General features: G+C 37.4%; 1 protein-coding gene across 4 annotated transcripts in view; it reads right to left on the bottom strand.

Annotated features, from left to right (window-relative positions):
* LOC127420681 (receptor-type tyrosine-protein phosphatase U-like) overlaps nucleotides 1-26,195 on the bottom strand; it is a 426,908-nt gene that overhangs the window by 112,303 nt on the left and 288,410 nt on the right. For all 4 annotated transcript variants that reach the window (XM_051663146.1, XM_051663144.1, XM_051663145.1 and 1 more), the window contains exons 8-12: nucleotides 15,923-16,246; nucleotides 10,969-11,078; nucleotides 8,167-8,368; nucleotides 5,193-5,295; nucleotides 2,785-3,082 (exon numbers count right to left, since the gene is read on the bottom strand). In XM_051663146.1, coding sequence (XP_051519106.1) covers nucleotides 2,785-3,082; nucleotides 5,193-5,295; nucleotides 8,167-8,368; nucleotides 10,969-11,078; nucleotides 15,923-16,246 — 1,037 coding nt within the window. The remainder of the gene's footprint in view (nucleotides 1-2,784; nucleotides 3,083-5,192; nucleotides 5,296-8,166; nucleotides 8,369-10,968; nucleotides 11,079-15,922; nucleotides 16,247-26,195) is intronic.

Here is a 26,195-nt window from a genome sequence, read left to right on the forward strand (position 1 = left end):
TGGTCAGCAACAATAGTCAGACCAGCTGTGGCATTTAAACGATGCTCAGTTGGTATTAAGGTGCCTAATGTGTGCCAAGAAAACATTCCCCACACCATTACACCACCACCTCCAGCCTGAACTGTTGACACAAGGCAGGATGCATCCATGGATTCATGTTGTTTATGCCAAATTCTGACCCTACCATCTGCATGTCACAACAGATCTCAAGATTCGGCAGACCAGGCAATGTTTTTCCAATTGTCTGCTGTCCAGTTTTGGTGAGCCTGTGCCCACTGAAGCCTCAGTTTCCTGTTCTTAGCTGACAGTAGTGGTACCTAGAGGGGTCTTCTGCTGCTGTAGCCCATTCAAAGCTCGACATGTTGTATGCTTAGAATTGCTTTTCTGATGGCACTGTTGTAACGTGTGGTTATTTGGGTTCCTGTCACCTTCCTGTCAGCTTGGACCAGTCTGGACATTCTCCCCTGACCTCTGTCATTAACAAGCCATTTTCGCCCACAGAACAGCAGTTACAGAAATACTCTAACTGCTTGGTAGCGACCCGGACTCCTCGTGCTGTACTGTGCACTCCAAAGATAACAAATTAGCTTTATTGAGATCGACATCATGCAGACATTGTTATCTAAAATAACAGCTGCAATATAGCACCCTCAACAGACAACTGTTATGAAAAACATGGCTTAAAAATGTCAGTAAGCCTCAATAATTTGCTGCAACTACAATACTATGAGAACGTGCAATATGAGTTGTATCGATACATCGATTATCAATCAATAAAACCAACCCCTCTGGCACCAACAATCATGCCACAGTTGAAATCACTGAGATCACATTTTTTCCCCATTCTAATGGTGGATGTGTATGGCAGCAAGTCCTTAGAAAAATTATTTTTCCTCTATCATCTTCTATCGCAACATACAGATGTGAAATACAACTGGCACTCTAACGCAGCTAATGTGCACGTCCATTAACATCCAGTATATTTTGTGATTTCACACACCTTCCCCACCGTTTCGTCAAATATCTCGGCCTCTGAGTGGACTAGCAACTTAATCTAGGTGTTGCTGGAAAGCTGAGATGATGCATACTATTTTATTATCGGTAGTCGGCAACATATTTTCCCGTTGATTTGTATATCATGCCTTTTATGCTGGACTGCATATTATGTTCTGGAAATCTGAGACATAACATTGAAACATTTACTTAAGCAAGTTCACAGACAATTAGAAAATGTATCTAAGGAAGGAAAACAGAAGAAAACTGTCTAAGGAAAGAGCTGGTATAAACTTTGTGTCTACTTGGGGCTTACAGAAGCGGACATTTGTATTTGTTATCTTATCGAGATAATATATCGTTCTTTTGAAAATACTGTAATTTGGTAACATTTTCTATGAAGCCCATATTTATAATGCAATTAAAGGCATTATACATGCATTATACTGCAATCATAATATCTAATAATACACCTTATAAGTTATAACTTCTCAAAAATAATTATAAATACAGTTATAACTAGAACTACATTATAAGACTTCCCCTATTCATAGTTATACCTTAGAGTAAAATGCATTATAACACAAGCAACATCCAATTGTAACGCAGCAGAAACTAATATAGTTAATCGTGTAAGTGCTGTTATGCAAAAGCAGCATAGTGTAAACAGTCAAAAAGCTTTATGACATGATCATGTGGTCTTTGCCTGCTTTAAGTTACAAAAGCATTTTCTTCTTATAAGCAGCCATAACATAAACTTGTAACATACAATAACATTACAAGTCAAACTTATACAATGGATGTTATTTATAAAACAAGTCTCCAAATAAGATTCACAAACACTGAAGTTTATTATTTTCTTCTTTTTTTTTTACTTTTTTTTTTATTTTTTATCCTTGGGTGTGTTACACCCAAGAATATTGGCTACATATGTGATCAACATACATATTATAGAGTTTCTGATATATTTTTACCTTGCAGCTTTAAAGAGTTTTTTTTTAATATTATTTTGTATTTTGTGCATGTATAATCTATATATATAATTTCCAGCATGAGTTGTAATGTTTTATAACCACTTAAAAATATCTTATGGATGTTTACAAGAAGACATTGCTTTTGTCACTTTACTTAAAGCATACCTATTATATATATATATTACAAATACATATATAATACATTATAACTGCAGATAAAATTGGATGTTGCTGGTGTTATAATGCATTATACTCTAAGGTATAACAATGAATAGGTAAATATTATAATGTATTATAATTGTGGTTACAATTATTTATTAGAAGTTATAACATATGAGGTGTACTATGATAAATGCATTATAATGCCTTTACAATGCATTATAAATATGGGCTTCATAGAAATTGTTACCAATAATTTAAACTATAGTATTATGACAACAAAATAAACTACATAGTCACATTCCTGAGAAAGAGAGCTTTCATTTTGTATATGACTTGTCTTTTCAGTGCTATTTGAAAAACATATTCTTGATTACCACAGGGTGGTGCTCATTGTGACATGGAGATTTTCAGGTCTTATCTTGTTATTTTATGTAACATAAATGCAAAAGTGATGGAGTTCAGTAAAAGTGAAAATCTAATCTTTCAAATGTCCATTCATGCATTCAGGGACATTTCAAGTGTAAACTTATTACACACTCCTAGCCCCTCCCATGCAGAGTTTAAAGGATTAAAGACACCTAATACAAATGGAATCCAAGTAAAAACAATGTGTCACAAGGAGACAGGGGTTTATTGGTTAGTTGTGATTGCTTACCCCTCTGAAGTTACTGGAGGCCTGGAAGTAGATGAGGTAGCTCTTGCTGGGGTCCAGAGGAGTGTTCCAGTAGCCGTTGTAAGTGTGGTTGTCACCGACAGTGAAGGGAGTGGCCTCAGGTAAGCTGCTGGGTGGGAGTTCAGCAGTGTAGTAATGAGAAGGTGCACCACTCGCTCCTCCACCTCCTCCTTGGGCATCCGCATGAGAGGACGGAGCAGGGAAACACTCCATGTGACCCAATTCCCTCCTCCTCACCTGTCTGGAGCCATCCTCCTCCACCACAACCACATGATACATGCTGCACAGAGAGACATGAGGCCTTTGACCCACTCAACTGTACACAATGCTCGAAATTCTGTTTGGTTGAGCTATGTTTAAAGCCGTTATAAAACAGCCGTTACACCAAGACAACACATAAGATGAATTCGCTATAGATGAAGTTACTGTTCGCAAACAAACGCTGCGCTCTGGAACTTCTGGGTTCTTTGGGCTGCGGAGAAAAGAACTGCTGTCAATGGGTGTCAAACTGAGCTAAAAAATGCCCAAAAAGTGTTGTTTTGGGGTTGAAACTGATAATCTTCATTTCCTGAAGATTATCAGAGATTTGGGCTTCTTTAAATTTCCATTAGGATCGTGAAACTCTAATACTGCATTTTGCATAGGGAAAGATTTCCAGCTAATTAAGGGGCGCTCACACTATACTATGTGCTTCTTTCACTCCCATTGAAACACATCCGAACACTGAAGACCGGAAACTCAAGCTCATGCGAATACATTTTGTATGACACTGCTTACCATAGTTTAAGATGCGAATCTGCATGACGAGAGGACGCATAGACCAATAGATGATCTAAACTTCACAAACTGACCTCTTGGCTCAATTCAAGGGACATATTTCAAAGCTGCGTGTTTTATTTTTATATTTATTATTATTATTTATTTTTTAATTTTTGTATCCCCTTTTCTCCCAGTTTGGAAAGCCCAATTCCCACTACTTAGTAGGTCCTCATGGTGGCACGTTTACTCACCTCAATCCGGGTGGCAGAGGACAAGTCTCAGTTGCCTCAGTTTCTGAGACAGTCAATCCGCGCATCTTATCACTTGGCTCGTTGTGCATGACACCGCGAAGACTCCGCATGTTACTCCGCTCATGCTACTCTCCGCGATCCACATACAATTTACCACGCGCACCACTGAGAGCGAGAACCACTAATCGTGACCACGAGGAGGTTACCCCATGTGACTCTACCCTCCCTAGCAACCGGGCAAATTTGGTTGCTTAGACCGGAAACTGGCTGGAGTCACTCAGCACACCCTGGATTAGAACTCGTGACTCCAGGGGTGGTAGTCAGCATTAATACTCGCTGAGCAACCCAGGCCCCCAAAGTTGCGTGTTTTTCTTTTGCTGGAAAAAGAGTAGACAACATATTTAACATTTTGAAAATAATCTTATTTGTTATTTATTTGTTAACTGTTATATACTAAAACTAGAAGCCCTCCTATGTGATTTCATATCCTGGTCTGTTGCCCTGTCAGAAAAAAAAAATTTGCTTGCAAAAAAAGCCTAGTGTGACCACCCCTTAGTTTAAATTCTGGTCAATTCATCACAAAAAGCTTTTGAATGGCTTCAGAAGACTTGGAATATATTGCACAAGTTGTATGGACTACTTGTATCCTCGTGCGACCCCGCAACCACATGTGTGGACATTGTATTTTGGGTTCCCTATAGGAAACGCATAATTTAAATGAATTAAACCTGACTGAATACTGTTCGCAAGACTCTACACTGTCATTTAAGGATTAAACTTCTGGCACACCATGTCACGTCATTTTGATTAAAACCTGTTTGGTTGTAAAGAGTAGTGTCTCTAGTTTCGTTTGATATGCGGCTTTAAAAAATCCATTCATTTTTCGTGCGTCAGCGTGCTGATAAACATGAAGTCCACATTTGTTGAAATTAGGACCACATTCCCTCAAAAGTTGAAAAAACATGTTAGTTATTTTGAATAATTTTCAACATTAACACATCTGTGGGTCAATTTGCTTCATTTTAGTATACATTTAGTTTTATTTTGTTATCACTGTACAATACGGTTCTATTCATCAACATTAGTAAATGCATTCCTATATATTTACTGTGCATTTTCACATTGAGAATAAATGTATTCATGCAATAGCTGAAAAATGTTGCTTTTATGTTGCTTTTTGTCATATTTATTTTCATTTTACGTTAAAGAGCAGCTCAGACATGCTGCAATTTCTTTTCTTTTGTGATGCATGGAAGGAAAATTCAGGTGAGTAAATGATGATAATCAGGGTAACATAGTTATAGTACAATTAAGCTGTCAACTTAAGCTGCAAAAGAAGTTCTCTACATTTCATTGGTTCATGTATGTGGGATACGTTACCTAACAGGCGCTCCTCTCCCCAGGGCTGGACGCAGCAGTACAGTGATGGTGCTCTCTGATTCACTCAAAGGAGAGGGGACGTCTTCATAATCAAACGCCGGCGCTGATTCAGAATGAAGACATTTTATAACATACCGACTTAAAACATTCTCACACAGTCCCACAAACACACACACACACATGGATCTTTCAAAGTAGTCTTGGTTTTCCACTGATTTGAAACCTTTACACAACAAAGGCCTTGACAACAAAACCCTCCCAGACAGAGCAAGGGAAATGAAAACACAGTAATGGAGGCGGATAAGAGCGATCCACACTCCTTTATAAAGTCTCTTGAGGGGCAGCACAGAACACAGTTCCTGCTCCCATTCCCTTATTATCGGAAGTCAATTAGTTTGCCGGTACACTGAAATGGGTTAATGTCTCAGCCTTCACTACACCACAACAAGCAGAAAATCTGGACTAGAAGGAAAAAAAGTGCACTGTGCAGAATTTCATTTATGGAGTATTACGATTGTGTACCTATAGCAACATTGAAGAACTGAGAAAAAAAAAAAAAAAAAAAAAAAACACTCATGAAAACGTTCTGCTCATGCATAGTGCAGTCATGCCAATGTGTGCTGGCAATTAGATCATTTGAAGGTTTAGTTCAAACAAAAATGAAAATTGTGCTCACTCACTAATCCTCATGTCATTTCACTTCCACTATAACACTTTACATTAATATTCTCTTTGTTAAGTTTATAAAGGGATTCATTAATGACTAATAAGTCATTTCCAAATGCATTATAAATCATTGATATGTGGTTATAGAAACAACTTTCATCCAACACTTGCCAAATAGTGAGCATTTTAACTTTCATGTTATAAATGCTTAATACATATACTTATGCATATTCCTCAGAAACACAAAATGACCTAATTCATGATTTATGTCACAATGCAGCAAAAATAGTTTATTAAAGTGAAATTAAAATGAGGGATTATTTCATTTTTGCTACAGTCTGCTTTGTGTTTATGTTGAAGGAATGGTAGTAACGTTAGTAACCTATTTACATAAAGTTCAGTATGGTTTAATGGTCATCAGGCTTTATTATATGATATCTGCTGTAAATGAGCATGAAGAGCTGAAAAGTGTTTTTGAAGAGGACTTTAGGTAACTAGAACTAGTTAAAATCATTCTTTTGACATCAACGTGACAAGAAAAGTGACAACACAAGTGAGTCAAGACATTACAGTCATGAATAGAAACAAAATGACAATCTCTTCTTTTAATCTCACTATAATAGTCTGTTTGTGCTGCATTGTGACATAAATCATGAATAAGGACATTTATGTATTGATTAAAATAAGTATGAATAAGTGTATTAAGCATTTATAACATGTACGCTAAAAAAGTACTGGATGAATGTTCATGAAAGTTCACTTTTTTATGCATTTTGCTATAACTGCATATAAATGATATATAATACATTTGTAAATTAATTATTAGTCATTAATATAGCCCTTTATAAACCCTTAACAAAGCAAACATTAATGTAAAGTGTTACCAATGAGCTACAAAGATTTATAGTGAAAAAGGAGTCACATTTTGGTATGTTTCTCAACCAAAGCACTTCAGAGGATATTCATTAAAACACTCATGTCGTATGTATTACCTTTATCCTGACATTATGGATTACCTTCTTGCTGCCTCCTGTTTGGAGCTTAAAAGATTTGGACCCCACTGACTTGCATTTTAAGAACAAAAAGACCTTATACATCCTTCAAAACTATTTTTGTTTGTGTTCCGCGGTGAAAAAACTCATGCTGGTTTAAAAGGACATGATGACAGAATTATCATTTTTGGGTGAACCTTTCCTTTAATGGAAACATTTTTGAAAGAGAGTGTAGAAATAATGCTAAATGTTTGGTCAGAACTACCAAAGAGGCCAAGACTGATCAGCTGCTATTTAATTATCGCTCTACTGAGTCACTGAATGCAAAGCCTACAAACATCACCACAAGCCTGTCATTTCATTTTGAGGATCAAGAGTTCCCAGTCATGTTTACCATTCTTCCCTCAGTTTACACTCTTCTCTCCACAGTTTGTCCACCTAAGCCTGGGTAAACCTTGGTATCAATATTTCTGCTGTTCAGCGAGTCAATTTCGCCAAAAGAGTTGCTTTTGCCTCGCTGTGATGAAGTCTAAATGTAGTCCAAATAAAGTCTGAATGAATCCTAAACCAATGAAAAGGCCCTTGCAGGCATCTAATATTCATTTGAGTGATAAACCAAAGCTCATCTCGCTTCTAGTGGAATTTTAATTAAATACTTAAGGCGCAGCAAAGAGCCAGCAAAGATCTGACTTGTATTATAGTATTTTAAAGATAGGCTATTGATTTCAGCATCACTTACATTTAAATTAAACCTCCATTAAAAATAAAAACTCTGTCATGATTTACTCCGTGCAACACAAAAGCAGATGTTTGTAGAATGTAAGCTGCTCTTTTCCATACAATGAAAGTACAGTATACAATGGCAAGGGTTTGACAAAAGTAATGACAAAAATACTGTAAAATCGCTATAAAAGTAATCCATATTGGATTACATTTTTGGACTTGTGAGCCATTTTCCAAGTGTTTTGAAGGCATACCTAGGCTTTGTGTGAGGAACAGACCAAAATCGAAATCATAATTCGCTGAAAATCTTCAAACTTGGCGCCTCAAAATGCGTCACACCAGGTTTGATGTCAATGACGTCAAACGACATTGGTCAAACACTCATGTGTAACGTGACTGACAGCAGCATGACAGGTTTAAATATGTGCAAGTGTATATGAGATTTGAGAGCTAAATGGAAAAGAACAGTGTGAACATTCTGCTAACTATCTTCATTTATGTTCCATGCAGGACTACAGTCAGACACGTTTGCATAAGCATGTGGTGTAAACGATGGGTGAATCATTCCTTGTTTCCACACATATTTCCCTTACCTGAGATATTGGTGGTGATTTCGGTGAGGGCGGTCTGGCCGAAGCCCTTGGCGGTGCGGGCGCGAACAGACACCAGGTATGTGGTTCCGGGGTGAAGGCCAGAGAACATGTGATATGTCTCGTTCTTCAGTTTGGAGATAGTGCGGCGTGGACCAGGAACATTGATGCCAGGGTCTGATGACTCAATGCTCTGATAGCTGATCTAAAAACAGAAAAAACACAGTGAGATCAGAGGAAATTATGTCATAATACTGTGTAAATGAAAGCTGAAGGGTTACCCATTGTTCGAAAATCTAGTGGGCTGCCTCTATAGGCAGTATATTTTAAGGCACTATAAAGAAGGTGCTTTCCCGACACAAAGGATGCATTATTATGCTGCAACTCCAGAATGCATTGTACTGTAACAAGCTCAGTGAAAAAAAAAAAAAAAAGAATGAAGTGAAAGAAATATCAATTAAAATATTAACATTATACATTTCATTCTAAGAAGTATGGCTAAAATGTTTTAAAAAATGAACTTTTACGCAATATGTGTGTGTGGTATGTGTTTTTATGTTTATTACAGTATTGCCTCGATAGATGAGGGGCGGTTTGTGTGACGTACAGAGTTGCTGCCAGTGTCGAGTGTTGGAAATCAGTCACTTATGAGGTTCCATTCCAGCTAGGATGTTGCCTTAGAAGGTAGCTGCTATGAAGACATTATACAGCAGGGCAGCTCACTATAGTTTGGAACAGATCCCATTTCTCAATTTCTCACAAAAGATGTTGAAAAAAGGTCACTCTATATTAGACTACCTGAATAACCAGCCTGTATTAATAAGTGGCTTTGTCAGTTTTGTAGTATTACTACACATCATATTGTTACAGTAATCGTACTTTTACTATTCCCATTGTTTTCAAAGATTCTTATAACCATAACACAATCATTCTTGTTTTAACATATTACAGTAAAAAAAGATGCTGTTATACAAAGACTTTCTAAATTAAAATCAGCAAAAATAAAAGGCTGTACCAAGGGAGTTCTATTATGAGAACGTGATCCCGTGAAGAGCGACAGAACAGTACAACGCATGCCTGTGAGGGAAGAGCTTTGAGGATGCGTGTTCCGAGGCAAGCTAAACAATGACGCCGCATATGTCCCCATTAAATCGCACATGAAACTAATTAAAAATGTATATATTTTTTTAAATATTGCACACTGTTTAGTTAAATCACAATTCATTCGATTTTTAGCATTTAAAATCGATTATTGACCAACACTAACAATTCTCAATTCAAAAATCATTTATTTCAATATCGATGCATATAAATCAGCAGGATAAGTTATCGATGCATAGAGAAAACAAGTTAATTGTTACACCTATATTTTTTTTTTTCATGTTGCGGCAGTGAGAATATTATGGTCATCTTTTTTCGCATTTTGGTAATAAGAATTTGGGGGATAAATGTGCCTAACTGACATGAAAATTATATCACAATTTAGAACATCTTAAAAGCCCTAAAATAGGCTCAATTTTCTATATGCAAAATATAATAATAATAAGTATTATTATTATTTTTATTATTATTATTATTATTATTAATATTAATATAATAATTATTCTGATTTTTTTAGTAAAGTAGGACCAGGCATTATCGTGACAGGCTTCATGAGATGAACCCAACTGCTTAAATATCAGTCTGTTCCTCATAGAAAGCTATCATATGACTTCAGAAAACCTGAAATACAGCACGTGTTTTTTTATTGTTTTCAGAGATAGGAAGTATAAATTATTTTGTTGTATGGAAAACAGCAGCTTGTATATTCTGGAAAATCTCTCATTTTATGTTTCACAGACACAAGAAAATAATACCGGTTTGTAATGACACGGCACCCATAAAATTACGATTTTTGGGTGAGCTATTCCTTTAAGTTCCCTGATATTCTAACTTCTCTATTCCACCTTTTGCTGCTCTCATAAAACAATTTCTAAAAAGATTTGAACGTTGCCTTGCCTGTGCAAAGAAACTACAATAAAACTTTGATTCAATGACATTTTATGGGGAATCATTTCAGCTGTATCTCTCTGCACCCCACAAGATCCATCACTTTATACCCTGCATTTTAAAAATATTTTTTTTAATCAAATATTAGCACAGCAAATCCACCACTGAGACATCATTACCAAATCCATCAGTAGAACTTAGTCCATCAACAACAACTTACAATACAACAACACGTCGCTTCCTACTAAGCGTTCACCGCAAGCAGAGTATTACATGTGTATATTCTGACAGCCGAGGTAACTGAAGTGGGCCGAGGCGATTAAATATATAACCAGTGTAAAGCACTTAAACACAATTGCCCCATCTGACAGACACCACGAGGCAAAGAAGCAATTATAAAATTTGTCTCTGGTTTAATTGAAGTCTGCAGAATGAACTAGAAGATGATTAGAATGAGAACTAGAGTGTATGTGATGGGAGGAGAGAGTTTACAAACACTAATGACTCAGCTGATGTGAAGGGTGGATAGAAAACAAAGAAAAACCACAATACATAAACTTGTGTTCATTATCACTTATTATGTGCAAATGTTTACACTTAAAACATTTTTAGATTTCTCTGACAACAAGATTTAATATCGACAAAGTGTTTGAATTAAACAGGCTGTTATTGGAGATGTATCTTTAAGACATATGTAAATGACCTCTGTTTTGACTGGCTAACCTCTTTGCATGTGAAATGAGTAACAATGGAAATCCAGATTCCCGTGATATCCCCTTTGAATTAGGTGAGTTCACATGAATTAAAACAAATTACCTCATACTGTGTAATGAGACCATTGGGCTCCAGAGGCTCCTCCCACTTCAGAAAGATCATATCGTCCAGCGGGGTGAAGGTTAAAGACTCAGGCGCAATGCCTCCTGGTACTGAAGGAAACAAGAGAAAACAAGCAGATCTACCACCAAGGCCTGTGTACTGCTGCTGCTCTGAAGAGCCATGTGCACCAAGTGCATGTATGCTAGTTATGTGTGCCCTGGCCTGCTTGGCTGGGAGGCTAAACCAGTAAAGCCAGTTTATTTAGCTTGTGACTTCAACTAGCTGTGTGGATTTATTTAATCCAATGACCTAAGATTGGTGCCATTGCCTGAATTGGCTACAGCATACCTTGATAAAGACACACTTCTATGTAACATGGCCAAAAGCAGACTTTACCTTGCAGGCTAATAGAAGAAAAAGCCCCAGCAAATTTAAATGTTGGGCAAAGAGAGAATACGCAAGTTGATTGGCTACCCAATTATACCTCAAAGGACCAATCAGCTTACAGCATTCAGAGTTCCCTGCCTGAACTTAGTTATTTTAAAACTTGTTTGAGTGCAGTTAAATTGTGCAGTATCTCAACTGATAGAGCGTTGCATTTGCGGTGCAAAGGACGAGACCTCAAGAGCACGCAAGTCGACACGTTAACCAAAAGTGTCACAGAAGCACCACAAAATGTCATAGCTGCTTCATCAATTGCATTTCTCACCTCACATTTAGTTTTAGGACATTATCGATTAGGTTTAGGTTTAGTGTAGGGAGGTTAGTTTTGTTGATTTTAAACCCAAAAGAGCATTAACCTTAAAAACCTCATCTATCTGGGAGAACATTTAACTCAATTTATGAGCCACCCAGTGGACATTTCACCTCTGAACTGCGGCGATACGTGTAATGAAACAATTCAATTAGCAAAAATGTCGCCACAGTCACACAATTTTCATGAGATCAGGCTGATTTATTATCAGTCTGCCTGGAAACAGAGTTGTGTTCACAAGGTGAAGCACTTTTGAGGACAAAATAATGGATTTGCCAAAGTTTGCCAGGTTAGTGACATCAAGGGCTCTATTTTCGTGAGTGTGCAAAGTGCAGCGCTACGTGCAACGACCATGCGCCACATCTATTTCGATTTTCATGAGAACGCTAAATCTATGTTCAATTTTTGTGTCAGCACAAAGCGCAGGTGGGCGTGGGTGGGAGTGTTTGCGATATCTTTGGGTGTATGCGAGCAAACTGTGGGTGTATCGTATGTTAATGAAGTGGTGCAAAGCACAATTTGCTATTTCATGAGAAATAGATCATTGTGCTAAGAAGTTTCAGAAGCACGTTTATTCTCAGTGCAATGTCTAAATTCAGTTCCATAATTTGCAGTTTGATGTAATAATAGTAATTTGCAGCAGGTGGTAATAAAGTTCATGTCCAAAATCTGAAAATATAGAGGAACATCAAATTATGACAACCACAGCCATTTTATGAAACACAAATGTATGAGATTTGTGTTAAACTATCTAAAGGTCATGGTTTATTTTTCAATTATGTTTGTTATTTTTATATTTACAATTGTATTTATGATCTAATTTGTGTTGGTATTTTTCCACCTGTTGTCGTAAAGTGATTTTTTTTTTTTAAAGTTACTGAAAAAAGGTGCCGGAGAAAGTTGGAGAGAGTAAAATGTTTGAATTTGGGTTGATTATTTTGAACACTTCGTTAGTTTTAATATATTTCCATTTAGTTTGAAGCGTAATTTAGAAATGTTTTTTGGGTTATTTTTTTTAGCATTTTAATAAATAAATGTTCCAAAATCAAAAACAATCGGTAGAAGTGAAGTGCATGCCGATACAATCACTCTTAATACTAGCAATGATTTGTGTGTCAGTAGATGAAAATGATTAATAATACTTACATTCTCTATCATTTCAAAGAGTCTACATCCAAATTCTGATGTGAATTACATTTTCTTTGCGTATAAAAGGAGCATCACTGTTATAGAAATATGCCTGACATTCAACAAGGATGCAGTTAATGCACAAAATAATGCAAGTCCTTTTTTTCTATTCTTCTAATTCATTGCATACAGTCCATTTACACTACCAACTTCTTAAGAATGTGCTGTCTTTGTTTATATCACTGGTGCTTGAGGTAATGGATAATAATGGATAATAGGATGCAGACGCTGCAATAACCGGAGAAGAACCTCAGAATTAATTCATCGTTTTGTATAATGCATATAGTGGCAAGTAAAGTGGATATCAACGTGTAGAACTGCGTGTTCTGCTTTGTTTACTTAGTTATGTCTGTGAAATAGTCTACTGAATTTTGCGTGCTGTACTTAGGAAACTTTACAAATTTGTTTTCTGTGAATCCCTCACGGAGGCTGCCGCGCTATTACATAAATAGCTATTTCCCTCATCTGTCTGTTATTACGAAATAATATATCTCTGGTAAACCTGCCCTTAAATGCCATTTAATGACAAAACTAAATGTGATTGATAGCTTAACATGTCAGACAACTCTTCCTGTCAAAGAAGACAAATCCTGACCCCCTGGAAAATAATGGGGTTTACAGAAAGAAAATGAGTAGTGTTTGGCTGGTCATCCGATCTCAACATATTGTCCACCATGAGGGGGGACAGACTCAGTGTAAAAAAAAAAAAAAAAAACTCTTTTATTATGCTTATGATATGACTGGAGTCTTTATCTCATGTGAGTGAAATTGAGTTTAAACAGATCTGTCAGAAGTGTTATTGATTTCTGTGCATACATTTTTTAATGTGGGAAAGATTATTGAGAGCATCTAAAACTCTCTTCCTGTCTCTGTTTCTGTGAGCATTCTGACTACCAGTAATTTAACATTACTTGCAGAATTAATTAATTAATTATACTTGCATTTCTGATGTTGTTTCCAGTTAACCAAACCTATCAAACACAAACAAGCACTATCATTGAGCAAAACAAACATATAACAAAGAGGCGGCTCACAAATAAATAAATAAACCAGCAGAAAAGATGTTTTCAATTTCTAAAACTGATAAATGGAGAGCATTCATTTTCAGCTGGGATTCATTTTTACCCGGCAAGGTTTTCTCTTGACCTCCAAGGGTTTAATCTAAACGCATTTGCATGAGAATGCGCCTCCTGCAACAAACACGCCACTTGACACACAGAAAAAGAAAAATGCTAAAAATAAGCAACGAAAACCTTTATTCCATTTTGTTGGTGGCCTTGGCTAATTAATTTTTCACAAACTTCCATTTATATGTATGAACTTCCATTTAATTATGCTGAGGCATGGTTTTCTGTGAGTCAATATTTGTGTTGTTGCTATAATTGGGGTTTGAGCTCTGCAGGCAAACTGAGCCCTGGTGCAGTCGCCATATCATAATTGCTCAGATAAATGTGTGTTTTGACAGAGATAGATTGGTTATGGGTATTGACCTGTGCAAAAACACCTTGGGGTAAATGAAAGTTTAATCAAACTCAGAAAGTTTATGAGCAACATGCAGATAATTTGTGTAATAAGCGATTCTTCAAAAGTGCAAATATTTGTGTGGAATGAGCTGTTCTTAGGATAATTACATTGCTGGACTTTTTTGAAAGATCGATGAAATTGTAAATGTACAAACTAGTCCTTGAGGACAAAATTGTCATCTTTTTAATATGATTTTCAGTAGACAGCACTACAATCTGGTCTAATTTAAAACTCTATGAATGTATCAGTACAATGTCTAATAAAGAGTTGGAGATTCTCACGAAACCTGTAAAGAAAATGTCCTGATTGTACTCTAAATTATATTTTGCATATAGAAAAAAAAACTTACTTTTAAGGCCATAAATAAACATTGAATTGTGACTATTTTCATGACAATTATGCACGTTACCCCCAATTCTCATTACTGCAACATGAAAAAATACAGATACATTATTTGAATTGTACAGTATTTATTTATAAATAAAAGTAGTACTCCCTTCTTACTGCTTTTCATTTTCACTGATTATAACTTTAAATAAAACATAAATGTACAACAGAATCTTTTTTACTGTAATAACCCAATTGTATTTTTGTTTTTTGTTTTTTTTGTTGTAAATGTAGTGTGTTACCATCAAGAAAATCATAACTGAAAACAACGGGAATAGTAAAAGTAAAACATCATTACAGTAATGAGAATTGGGGCAAAATGTGGTAAAAAGTTTCCTGAAAATAATGTCACAATGCAAAAAAACAAAAACAATTTTTAAATGTTTTGCTTGAAAAGAGCTTCTATCTTAAAAAGAAATGTTCCTTTGTTATCTAGTGCAATAATATTTACTGTATACATCTTTAAGTGTGACTTAAGTTTCCAAATATTATTTTGAGGCCATAAAAAATATTTTCTAATAATTTCCATGATCATTGACGGCATACTATATATATATATATATATATAAATAACAGGACAATATAGAGCTTGAAGTCACAGAACAAATATTTCAAAGCAATTAATTACTGTAAACTAATTACTTTTGAGTAATAAAAGTAGTGCATTACATTACATTTTATATTCTTGTAATCAGATTACAGTTACTGACTTTCAGTTAAGTTCATTACTTTTCAGCACATTACCCGGACTACACATATTTCGAAAATATTATAATTTATTTTTAATACATTTAAAATATAAAATGATATGTTCTTATGAATATCTGATTATGTTAATGTGACTGCTGAGGGGCGTGTGACAATGAACAAGGATGAAATATAGACATTATTTCAAATTTGTTAAACAGAGAAACAAAAACAACATTTTTCAGTGAAAAGTGTTTCAGAAAGTAGCTTAAAAGTAAAGTAATTAGTAATGTGAGTAAAAAAAAGTAATCAGTGAAGCAATCTGATTGTAATTTTAGAGAAGTAATTATTAATTTGTAGTGTAGTGTACTTTCTAAATAACTTTTACTAAATCAGTAAAACTGATTTACTTACTGTCTTCCTCAGTCTGGAATGTCACTTCTCGGCTCTCTTTCTTGCCCTCGGGATTGGTCAGTGCCAGCCTCACGTGTATCACGTGGAATGGGGGCAGATCCCGCAGTGTGAAGCGGGAAGTGTTCCTCTCCACCGACAGACACTCCCTCACCGTGGCGTTATTTCCACCGGCTCCACCCCCCGCCGCGGTGGTGTAGCGGTAACACAGCAACAGCGAGTACGTGTGACAGCGTGTCAGATTGTAGCCCACTGGCTCCCACTGCAGCAGCAGCTGACGAGACTGAATCTCTGTAGCCGTTAGACCTCGCAGAGGACGCATCGGCTCTGCAATACAAAGTCAATTAAAACATTACCAGACAAAAGTGAGGACACAATTGACAAAATTAAAGTTCTTATAATCTTAAAAAAAAAACTTTTGATCTAAAGGCTTTATGCTTAAATGCTTGAAACTATATGTTTTGTATAAATCTGTGGGTGGTTCTTCGGGCATTTTTAGCAGTGTGAACTTCTAAACAGTAAAGTCTTGTTAAAATATTTTTCACACTCTCACCAATTGTTTTAAATTTGTCCACTGACAATTTCCAACAGTGCATGTACATGCATTAGGGGTGGGAGAATTTTTTTTTTTTATCTGATGCACCCTGATTCTTTCTCCAATGATTCTGAATCAATTCTAAAAAATTCAGAATCAATTCTGATCCTGAAATTCATTCAAACTCACACACATAGCAACAGGAGAGTTTAATGCTATTCTCTCCTCTTGTGCTATATTTCTTTGGTTGTTGTTCATTGCCGGTCTCTATCTCTGCAGAACAGTGCGCATATATGAGATGCTTTATTAATTTCTTAAACAATAATCAGGATATATGTGTCACTTTAATATCTCTTGTGTTGAGGAAAGGAGAAGCTGACATCTGCACTCTCACAGAAGCAGCCATCTCATTTAGCCATCCTGGACCAGCAAACGCTAATTGTGGCTATTGTTATAGGCTAGGGATTAATTCTAAATTCATAATTTAATACAATTTAATACTGTGTGTGCATTGATATAAAAAAAAAAATGTAAACAAATTTTTTGGACAAGATGCGTCATTATGCATCGAGAATCCTTTTGTAATCAAATTATTGCCCTTTTAATTGTAATCATAGGCGGAGGGTGAACGAACTGCAGAGTAAGGCTGCCAAAGAAGGTTACTGAACCAAAAAACCTGTTCAAAATGAACAAACCATCAGGCAGAATTGGACATCAGTATTTCTGGTCGTGTCCAACTCAAAAAGAACCAAACACAGATGAAAGAGCTGATCCCAGAAGTCACCTGCATGTACATAGGATATGAACGAACCTGAGGCCAAATGTAAGTTCCTTTGGTAACAAACAAAACATACTGAAATATGCTTATGACTAGTTTTATTTAATAAATTCTGTATTAAAACATGCAAAAACCTTTTCAGTCAAGAGATGTAAATGAATTTTACTATTGTTTATTGTGCATGCAAATTATATATTAAATTGTTATAAGCTGAATCATGGCTTCTGGTGAGTTGATTGAGACTAGTTTATTCTGTTTATATGCTTTAAACACAAATAACTCATCTGCGTTTGTGCACAAGTGTCTGTATTGGGTACTTTAGGTGCAAAACTTTAATGTAGGAAACTTATCCAAGATGTAATCAATATTTGTCAGTCGTATTCGACATGCAGGATCACAGAATGAAACTCTGATGACAATAAACACCCTTATTATTGTAAATTAATTCAATAAAAGGTCATAATATTCAGCAATATGCATTCACATACAACTTTATTTGGATGTTTGACATTGAATACCGTGACACCATGATGTAGGAATTACGTACTAGTGACGTCAGTAAAAGAACCACTGAATTGTTTATTTTTTTGAACCGGTTCATTGAAACGACCTGTCTGAAAGAATTGATTTGCAGAAATGAATCAGATTTCACATCACTAAATACACAAAATAGACTTCAACCCTTAACACACAAAACTCAATAACAGTGACAGTCAACAAACCTCATTAATTTATTTAAAAGTTGAGCGTTTAACATCACCACACAACAACTGACTAACAATGGCAACAGCGTGTACGAAGACAACAAACAGCAAAAAACAAGCCTATAACACTAATCCCACTGATACTGATAGTCTAACATGTGTTTCTATGTAGATGCAAAGCAAGGGCATAGGTTTGGTGTGAAAGTTGGTAGGGACATTTAGCAAGGATAATATTCAAATTGTTGGTTTTAAGAAAATGCAAGAAAGTCAGTCTGGTGTCTGTGAATCAATAAAACATTTTAATTGAAAAAAAGAAAGTCAGTCTGGTAATATATGCAAAATAACATTATAACCTTATTTAACAAGTCTCATTTCTTATTTCTCCACGCCACTATATTAAATATTTGACTTTTTTTATTTTAAGAATGTCTAAAGAATAAACAAATTAAGAACTGACCACTAAGGCTGCACGGTTAGGAGGAAAGATGTGATATACAATAAACTTGGATAATATGCAGTGATTTGCATTGTGACAACCCTAAGATTATTGGGTAAAAATCAAATATTATCTTTTTTGGGAAGATTTAACTCGAAAATAATATCCAAGGGACATGAAATGACATTCTGTCAAATGTATTATCCACCAATAAACAATAGAAATCTAAACAACAAATTAACAATTAATAAACAATTTATATGTGTAAAATGACATCAGAAAATAAACAAACTATGAGGAGAATGGAACACTGACACATTCCCACACTTTCTCCTTTCCAACTCCCCTCACTCCCACATAATCTTTTCTCATATTGCTTATTTATATGTACTTATACTTTTATCTGAAAAAGTAGGCCTCCTGAACAAAGCAGGCTTTAGGCTTAGCCTACAATTAATGACTTTTTAAATGATTTTTTTTTGTATTTTTTTTTTTTTTTTTCACAAATGCCTTATTTCTTTGACAAAACATTACTTTCTAATCCTGACGCTCTTCTCTACGATGGTGTTTTGGTGCCACGTAAAATAAAAGAAAAAATAGAAAATCTACGATTTTGAGAATAAAGCCAAAATTACGAGATTAAAGTCATAATATTTTGAGAATAAAGTAAAAATGTCAAGAATAAAGTCGTAGCATTATGATATTAAAGTCAAAATTTCAAGAATAAAGTCATAGCATTACAAGATTAAAGTTGTAAGTTTTTGAGAATAAAGTCAAAATAAGAATAAAGTTGGAATATTTTGAGAATAAAGTCAAAATTACCAGAAACGGCGCATCATTATCACAACGATAGAATGCTGAGCCAGCAGCTTCATCAATGCAAGAAATGGATGTGGATGATTTAGTTAAATCATACTTTAGTTTAGGATTTAGCAACAAAGAAATCCTTTGTCATCTTTTGGCATATCAGCATGAAGTTATTATTGGGATCCACACACTGCAGCAGTTATTAATTGAATTTATTCTGGAGAAAGAACCATCCAGACATTCGCACAGTCCCGTTAGGTGTGGGTGGGCTTGGGCTGGGTTTCCCAAAGATCTAAGTTGAACATTAGTAGCACTTAAATTGTACTTACTACAGCACGTTTCCCAAAAGCATCGTTACCTAAGTAGCATGTAAAAACGCTTGTAACCTAACTAGAGCTATGAACCGCTCTTAGGTCCATAAATTACTACACATATTGTTCTCACATCTTTTACAGTTTATCAGATACCAAGGGACATTTAATAAATTATATTAATATATTTTAATCATTGGAAAGCCAATGCGCACGGTTTCAGAGGTTTAAAAAAGTGTTGAAAAAAATCGCATTGAAATCAATAGGCAGTCTCCACAGTCTGTGCATGCGACATGATAGGTGTAAATTAGGTGTAAAGATTTTTTTTTTTTATTTACATGACACATAATACAGTATAACATTTTATTGGGCTTCTTTGCTAAGCATAATTGTAATGGCAACAGAAAGATATGTTCTTATTGAACAGATTTGCTTAGAAGACATATGTGACTAATGTGGCTCTGCAGTTTCAAACTTAATTTGGCCAAATTAAATAATTAAAATATGGTTAACAAAGGAGTGTGAGAGTGTGCAATGAGTGATTCACTCTCTTTCTCTTCCTTCTCCTCTTCTTCCTCCCTCCAATGGATGATTAATTTAAATAGTCCTAGTCTGTTTACATGGCAGTCCCAAATTGCTTGCTGCATAACGGCGGTCAGGCTACAAGTGCACAGTAGAGCTGGGCAATATGAAAGAAACATATTCATGATATTTTTCGGAAAACATATCGCCATATCCGATTTCTTCGTCAAACTTGAATTTTTGCTTTAAAAATTACATTTATGTTTTGAAACACGAAAAACAAGCCAAAGATATTTCTAAATTCAAATTACACTTCAAATGAAACAAAAAAGCTATAAGAATAATGAAGTGGTCAAAAGAATATAAGCACCCTTCCTTATGCCATCACGCAATTTTCCATCTCCAATCTGTGGAAAATTACTAATACAAATTAAGATCCCAAGACAATTATAAATATAAACATAATGATAAGGATAATTACAATATAAAAACATTTTAAGTTCAAGATGAACTTTTTTAAGTTGTATACACATCTGCTATATAAAATGAAACTGCCGCTTTATGTGTGTTCCAGGAAAAATTAAATCCATTTTACTACTTTCTATTTTTATTAGCGCGATCTAACCTGTGCCCCAGTGGCAGGAAATTTTTGTGAATGAGTAACATCTGTCTTCCAAACCAGCTTGTAGATCCCTCATTATAAAGTAGAAGGTAAAGTGATTCATTACGGGAGCTGTCCGGTCCGAAGGTTCTGAAATTTTGGTCAAAATATGTCCAGGAGTTCAAAATCAAATCACTTTACTGTCACACAGCCATATACACAAGTGCAATAGTGTGTGAAATTCTTGGGTGCAGTTCTGATCTACATAGCAGTCGTGACAGTGATGAGACATATACCAATTTACAATAACATCAAATTAACACAACACAATTTAAACATCTGTTATACACATAATTACACTCAACAATATACAAATAATAACATACACTGTACAGTATACAATACGCACTGTATAGATACACATTATTCAATAAAAAAAAAAAAAAAAAAAAAAATATATATATATATATATATATATATATATATATATATATATATAAGTATATATAGTAGTATATATAGAATGTACAGTATTGTACTGTATTAACATTCAGGCTGTTGGTTGATAGTAAGTTGTTAAGAGAGAACATAATATAATAATAATAATATAATTTATGACAGTCCGGTGTGAGATAGAAGAGTAAGAGTAATAAAGTGCAGTGCTGATGTATTTTGATCGTGGGAGATCAAGAGTTCAGAAGTCTGATTGCTTGGGGGAAGAAGCTGTCATGGAGTCGGCTGGTGCGGGTCCTGATGCTGCGATACCGCCTACCTGATGGTAGCAGTGAGAACATCCCATGGCTCGGGTGGCTGGAGTCTCTGATGATCCTCTGAGCTTTTTTCACACACCGCCTTGTATATATTTCCTGGAGGGAGGGAAGCTCACCTCCGATGATGTGTCTGGCAGTTTGCACCACCCTTTGCAGTGCTTTGCGGTTGTAGGCGGTGCTATTGCCGTACCAGGCTGAGATACAGCCAGTCAGGATGGTCTCTACAGTGCAGGTGTAGAACCGTGTGAGGATGTGGTGGTTCATTCCAAACTTCCTCAACCGTCTCAGGAAGAAGAGGCGCTGATGAGCCTTCTTCACAATGACTTCAGTGTGGATGGACCATGTGAGTTCCTCAGTGATGTGGACACCCAGGAACTTGAAGCTGCTGACTCTCTCCACTGGTGCTCCATTGATGGTGATAGGTCTGTGTTCTCTGTCTTTTCTTCTGAAGTCCACCACAAGCTCCTTTGTCTTACTGACACTGAGGGAGAGGTTGTGCTCCTGACACCAGTGTGTCAGAGTGTGCACCTCCTCTCTGTAGGCTGTTTCGTCCTTGTCAATGATCAGACCTACCACCGTCGTGTCATCAGCAAACTTAATGATGGCATTGGAGCTATGAGTTGCCACACAGTCATGTGTGTACAAGGAATACAGGAGTGGGCTGAGAACACAGCCCTGTGGGGCTCCAGTGTTGAGGGTTAGTGATGAGGAGATGTTGCTGCCTATTCTAACCACCTGGCATCTGCTTGACAGGCAATAGGCAATGTTCCAAAGCAAAGTTTGTCTTCTCAAAATGAAAATAATGTGGAAATACTGACAAATAGGGAAGATGTTTGTAACCTTGTCGAGGCGCCGGAATGTATTAACTATTACATAATTTAATTACAGAAATAATGATGGGTTTAGTAAGATGGAGTTTCAAATGTATTAATTCTCAACTTCATAGAGATTAGTAAAAGTGACACAAAAAACAGAATGATATAATCGGATATGGCTAGATGGCTATATTTTTATTTTTTTCGAAAAATGTCATGATTATATTTATTTCATATCGCCCAGCTCTACAGTGCACTTGTAGCCTGACTGCCATTACGCAGCATGCAATTTGGACTGCCATGTAAACATACTAGGACTATTTTAATCATCCATTGGAGGGAGGAAGAAGAAGGAGAATGAATCACTCATTGCACACTCTCACACTCCTTTGTTAACCATATTTTAATTATTTATTTTGGCCTATTTAAGTTTTAAACTGCATTCACATTACTCACATATGTCTTCTAAGCAAATCTGTTCAACAAAAAAACATATCTTTCTGTTGCCATTACAATTATGCTTATCAAAGAAGCCCAATAAAACGTTATACTGTATTACGTGACATGTAAATTTAGATCTATCTTCAGACCAAATTTACACCTATCACGTGGCGTGCACAGACTGCGGAGACTGCCTATTGATTTCAATGCAGTTTTTCAACACTTTTTATCCTCTGAAACTGTGTACAATGGCTTTCCAATGATCAAAATATATTAATATAATTATTAAATGTCCCTTTGTATCTGATAAACTGTGAAAGATGCGAGAACAATACGTGTAGTTGCACTTAAAAGGTTTACGAGCGGTTTATAGCTCTAGTTAATTTACGTTTTTACGTGCTACTTAGATAACGTTGCTTTTGGGAAAAGTGCTACTAATGTTCAACTTAGAGCTTCGGGAAACCCAGCCCAAGCCCATCCATGCCTAGCGGGAATACGCGAACGTCTGTCTGGTTCTTTCTCCAGAATAAATTAAATTCATAAACATTTATTGAGAGTTATACCAGCATCTTCAAATCCTGCACCTCTGACACAGTCCCTAAAATTTTAAGGTGTCTTCCTGAAGAGGGCGCTTACTGGCTGAAAAAGTAGAATTCTCCATTGGGATGCAAGCAAAACTCAGGACATTTTTGACTTTTTAACAGGAAAATTTTTTTTACATGAAAAGTATGCTTGTTAAAATGTACTAACTTCAAGGATTGGACATAAAATACCAATGTAAATCCACTGCGTTATCTTTACAAAATGATTTTAAAAAAATCTAACAAACGACTGTGATTGGTGCATCCTGAACAGTGCTGAGAAAAGAAACAGGTGCCACGTCACAACACTGTTTATGTGCCGCTTCAGAAGAGATAGGACATTATTTTACACATTAATAATTATACTAAGGACCTTAATAGTTGTTAAAATGGAAAGAAAAAAAAACAACAACAACAAAAAATACTTTAAGGTTAAAGTGTATTGTAAGTAAATTGCCTAAATGTTGGTCGGGACATTTCCGATTTTCAGAAATTTTATAAGGACATGTCCCTACATTCCCTACCTAAAATTACGCCTATGATGCAAAGTAATTTACATTTCGAAGTATCTGTGACTCAAAACCCCCGTACGATGGATAAAATGCAATTTCATTTTTTTTTTACAGTAGAGACACAATTGTTGGCTTGGTGCAGGGTTTTGGTGAAAATAGTGCCACTAATGTGGGGAAGCTGTAATTTTTGAAAAATTGATAGAAACCATTTTCACCCAATAAATATTGAAATGATCTATGTTTAGTTTCATTATGGTTTAGATTATCATATTCTAAGGCCTACAGTGCCGCTGGACAAGCCACCTCCGCCCTGCACGCTATGGCTCTCCTGCAAGTACACCAAGCCAAGGTGCTAAAAGAACTGAACGAGGGTAGTTCTGACCCGGGATGCAGGAACTGCGCTCGGCGACCAACCTCACTCTACAGGCAACGAAGGTCACAGCGTGGTCTCTCAGGCAGGCGATGTCTACTCTCGTGGTCCAGGAGCGCCACCTCTGGCTCAACTTGGTAGAGATGCGAGAGGCCGACAAGGCACGGTTCCTTGACGCCCCCATCTCCCAGGTTGGCCTGTTTGGCGACACCGTCGAGGACTTTGCCCAGTAGTTCTCGACGGTGAAGAAGCAGACGGAGGCTATAAAAAAGCACATCCTGCCCCAGCGTGGCTCAAGATCCCGCACCCCATCTGCTCGTTGCCAAGGGCGTCTCCCTGCAGCAACATCTCCGGCTCTGCCACAGTCCGCCCCATGGCCCAGCTCCGGCGTGCAGCCCATCGCAGGAAGTAGACGCCCCCCATCTCACGGCCGAGGCACCTCTCGGTATAGACGCGTTGGCACACAGCTGGCCCCCTGGACTATGCAAGTAAGCATTTCCCCCAGTGAGCCTAATTGCACAGACCCTGTGCAAGGTCAGGGAGGACGAGGAGCAGGTCATCCTAGTAGCACCCTTCTGGCCCACCCAGACATGGTTCTTGGATCTCATGCTCCTCGCAAGTTCCCCTGAGGAAGGACCTTCTTTCTCAGGGACGGGGCACCATCTGGCACCCGCGACCAGACCTCTGGAATCTCCACGTCTGGCCCTTGGACGGGACGCAGAGGACTTAAGTGGCCTACCGCCCATGGTGATAGACATGATCACTCAGGCTAGGGCTCCCTCTACAAGGCGCCTGTATGCCTTGAAGTGGCGTCTGTTCACTAAGTGGTGTTCTTCCCGACGAGAAGACCCCCAGAGATGCGCAGTTGGATCGGTGCTTTCCTTCCTGCAGGAAAGGTTGGAGGGGCGGCTGTCCCCCTCCACCTTGAAGGTGTATGTAGCCACTATTTCAGCTCATCACAATGCAGTAGATGGTAAGTACTTGGGGAAGTACGACTTGATCATCAGGTTCCTGAGAGGCGCTAGGAGGTTGAAACCCTCTAGACCACATCTTGTTCCCCCGTGGGAACTCTCTGTAGTCCTTCAGGGTCTACAGGGAGCTCCCTTTGAGCCCTTGGAGTTAGCTGAGCTTAAGGCACTCTCTTTCAAGACTGCCCTCCTGACTGCGCTCACTTCCATCAAGAGGGTAGGGGACCTGCAATCGTTTACTGTCAGCTAATCGTGCCTGGATTTCGGTCCAGGTTACTCTCACGTGATCCTGAGACACTGACCGGGCTATGTGCCCAAGGTTCCCATGATCCCTTTTAGGGATCAGGTGGTGAACCTGCAAGCACTGCCCCAGGACGAGGCAGACCCAGCCTTGGTGTTGCTGTGTCCGGTGTGAGCTTTACACATCTATTTGGATCACACGCAGAGCTTTAGAAGCTCCAAGCAGCTCTTTGTATGCTTTGGTGGACAGCGGAAAGGAAGCGCTGTCTCCAAACAGAGGATCACCCACTGGGTCATTGACGCCATCGCTAAGGCATATCAAGCTCAGGATGTGCCATCCCCTGCAGGGTTATGAGCCCACTCTACCAGGAGTGTGGCGGCCTCCTGGGCCCTGGCCAGTGGCACCTCTTTTGCAGACATCTGCAGAGCAGCGGGCTGGGCAACACCCAACACCTTTGCGAGGTTCTACAATCTCTGGGTTGAGTCGGTTTCTTCCCTGTGTAGTGGCAGGCACAAGCAGGTAAGTTCCGGGACACCTGGCTGGGTGTACCACTTGCACATAGCACCTTTCCCCTCCCTTGAGGAGAAGATGTGCGCTCTTGACTCCTAGTAGTGTTCACAGACTGTGATCCCTGGATGACTTTCCTCCTTAGCCCTGTGGCAGTCAGTTTGCGGAGAAACTCGCTGCTGGCTCAGTAAGTGCACTGGTAAGGCCCTGTACGTAGGTGCTCCGCATGCGGTGGTTCCCCATAGGTAACCCCATGTGTTATATCTTCCACAAAATCGTTTCCTCTTGGTAAACTACGTCTTCCTTGAGCAGAGGGTCCTCTGCTCCGGTCGGCATGCTTGTAGAACCCCCCCCCTTTTTTGGGGGGCAGGGTGTGG

Source organism: Myxocyprinus asiaticus, chromosome 30 (genome assembly GCF_019703515.2).
Source record: "Myxocyprinus asiaticus isolate MX2 ecotype Aquarium Trade chromosome 30, UBuf_Myxa_2, whole genome shotgun sequence".
Taxonomy (NCBI): Eukaryota; Metazoa; Chordata; class Actinopteri; order Cypriniformes; family Catostomidae; genus Myxocyprinus; species Myxocyprinus asiaticus.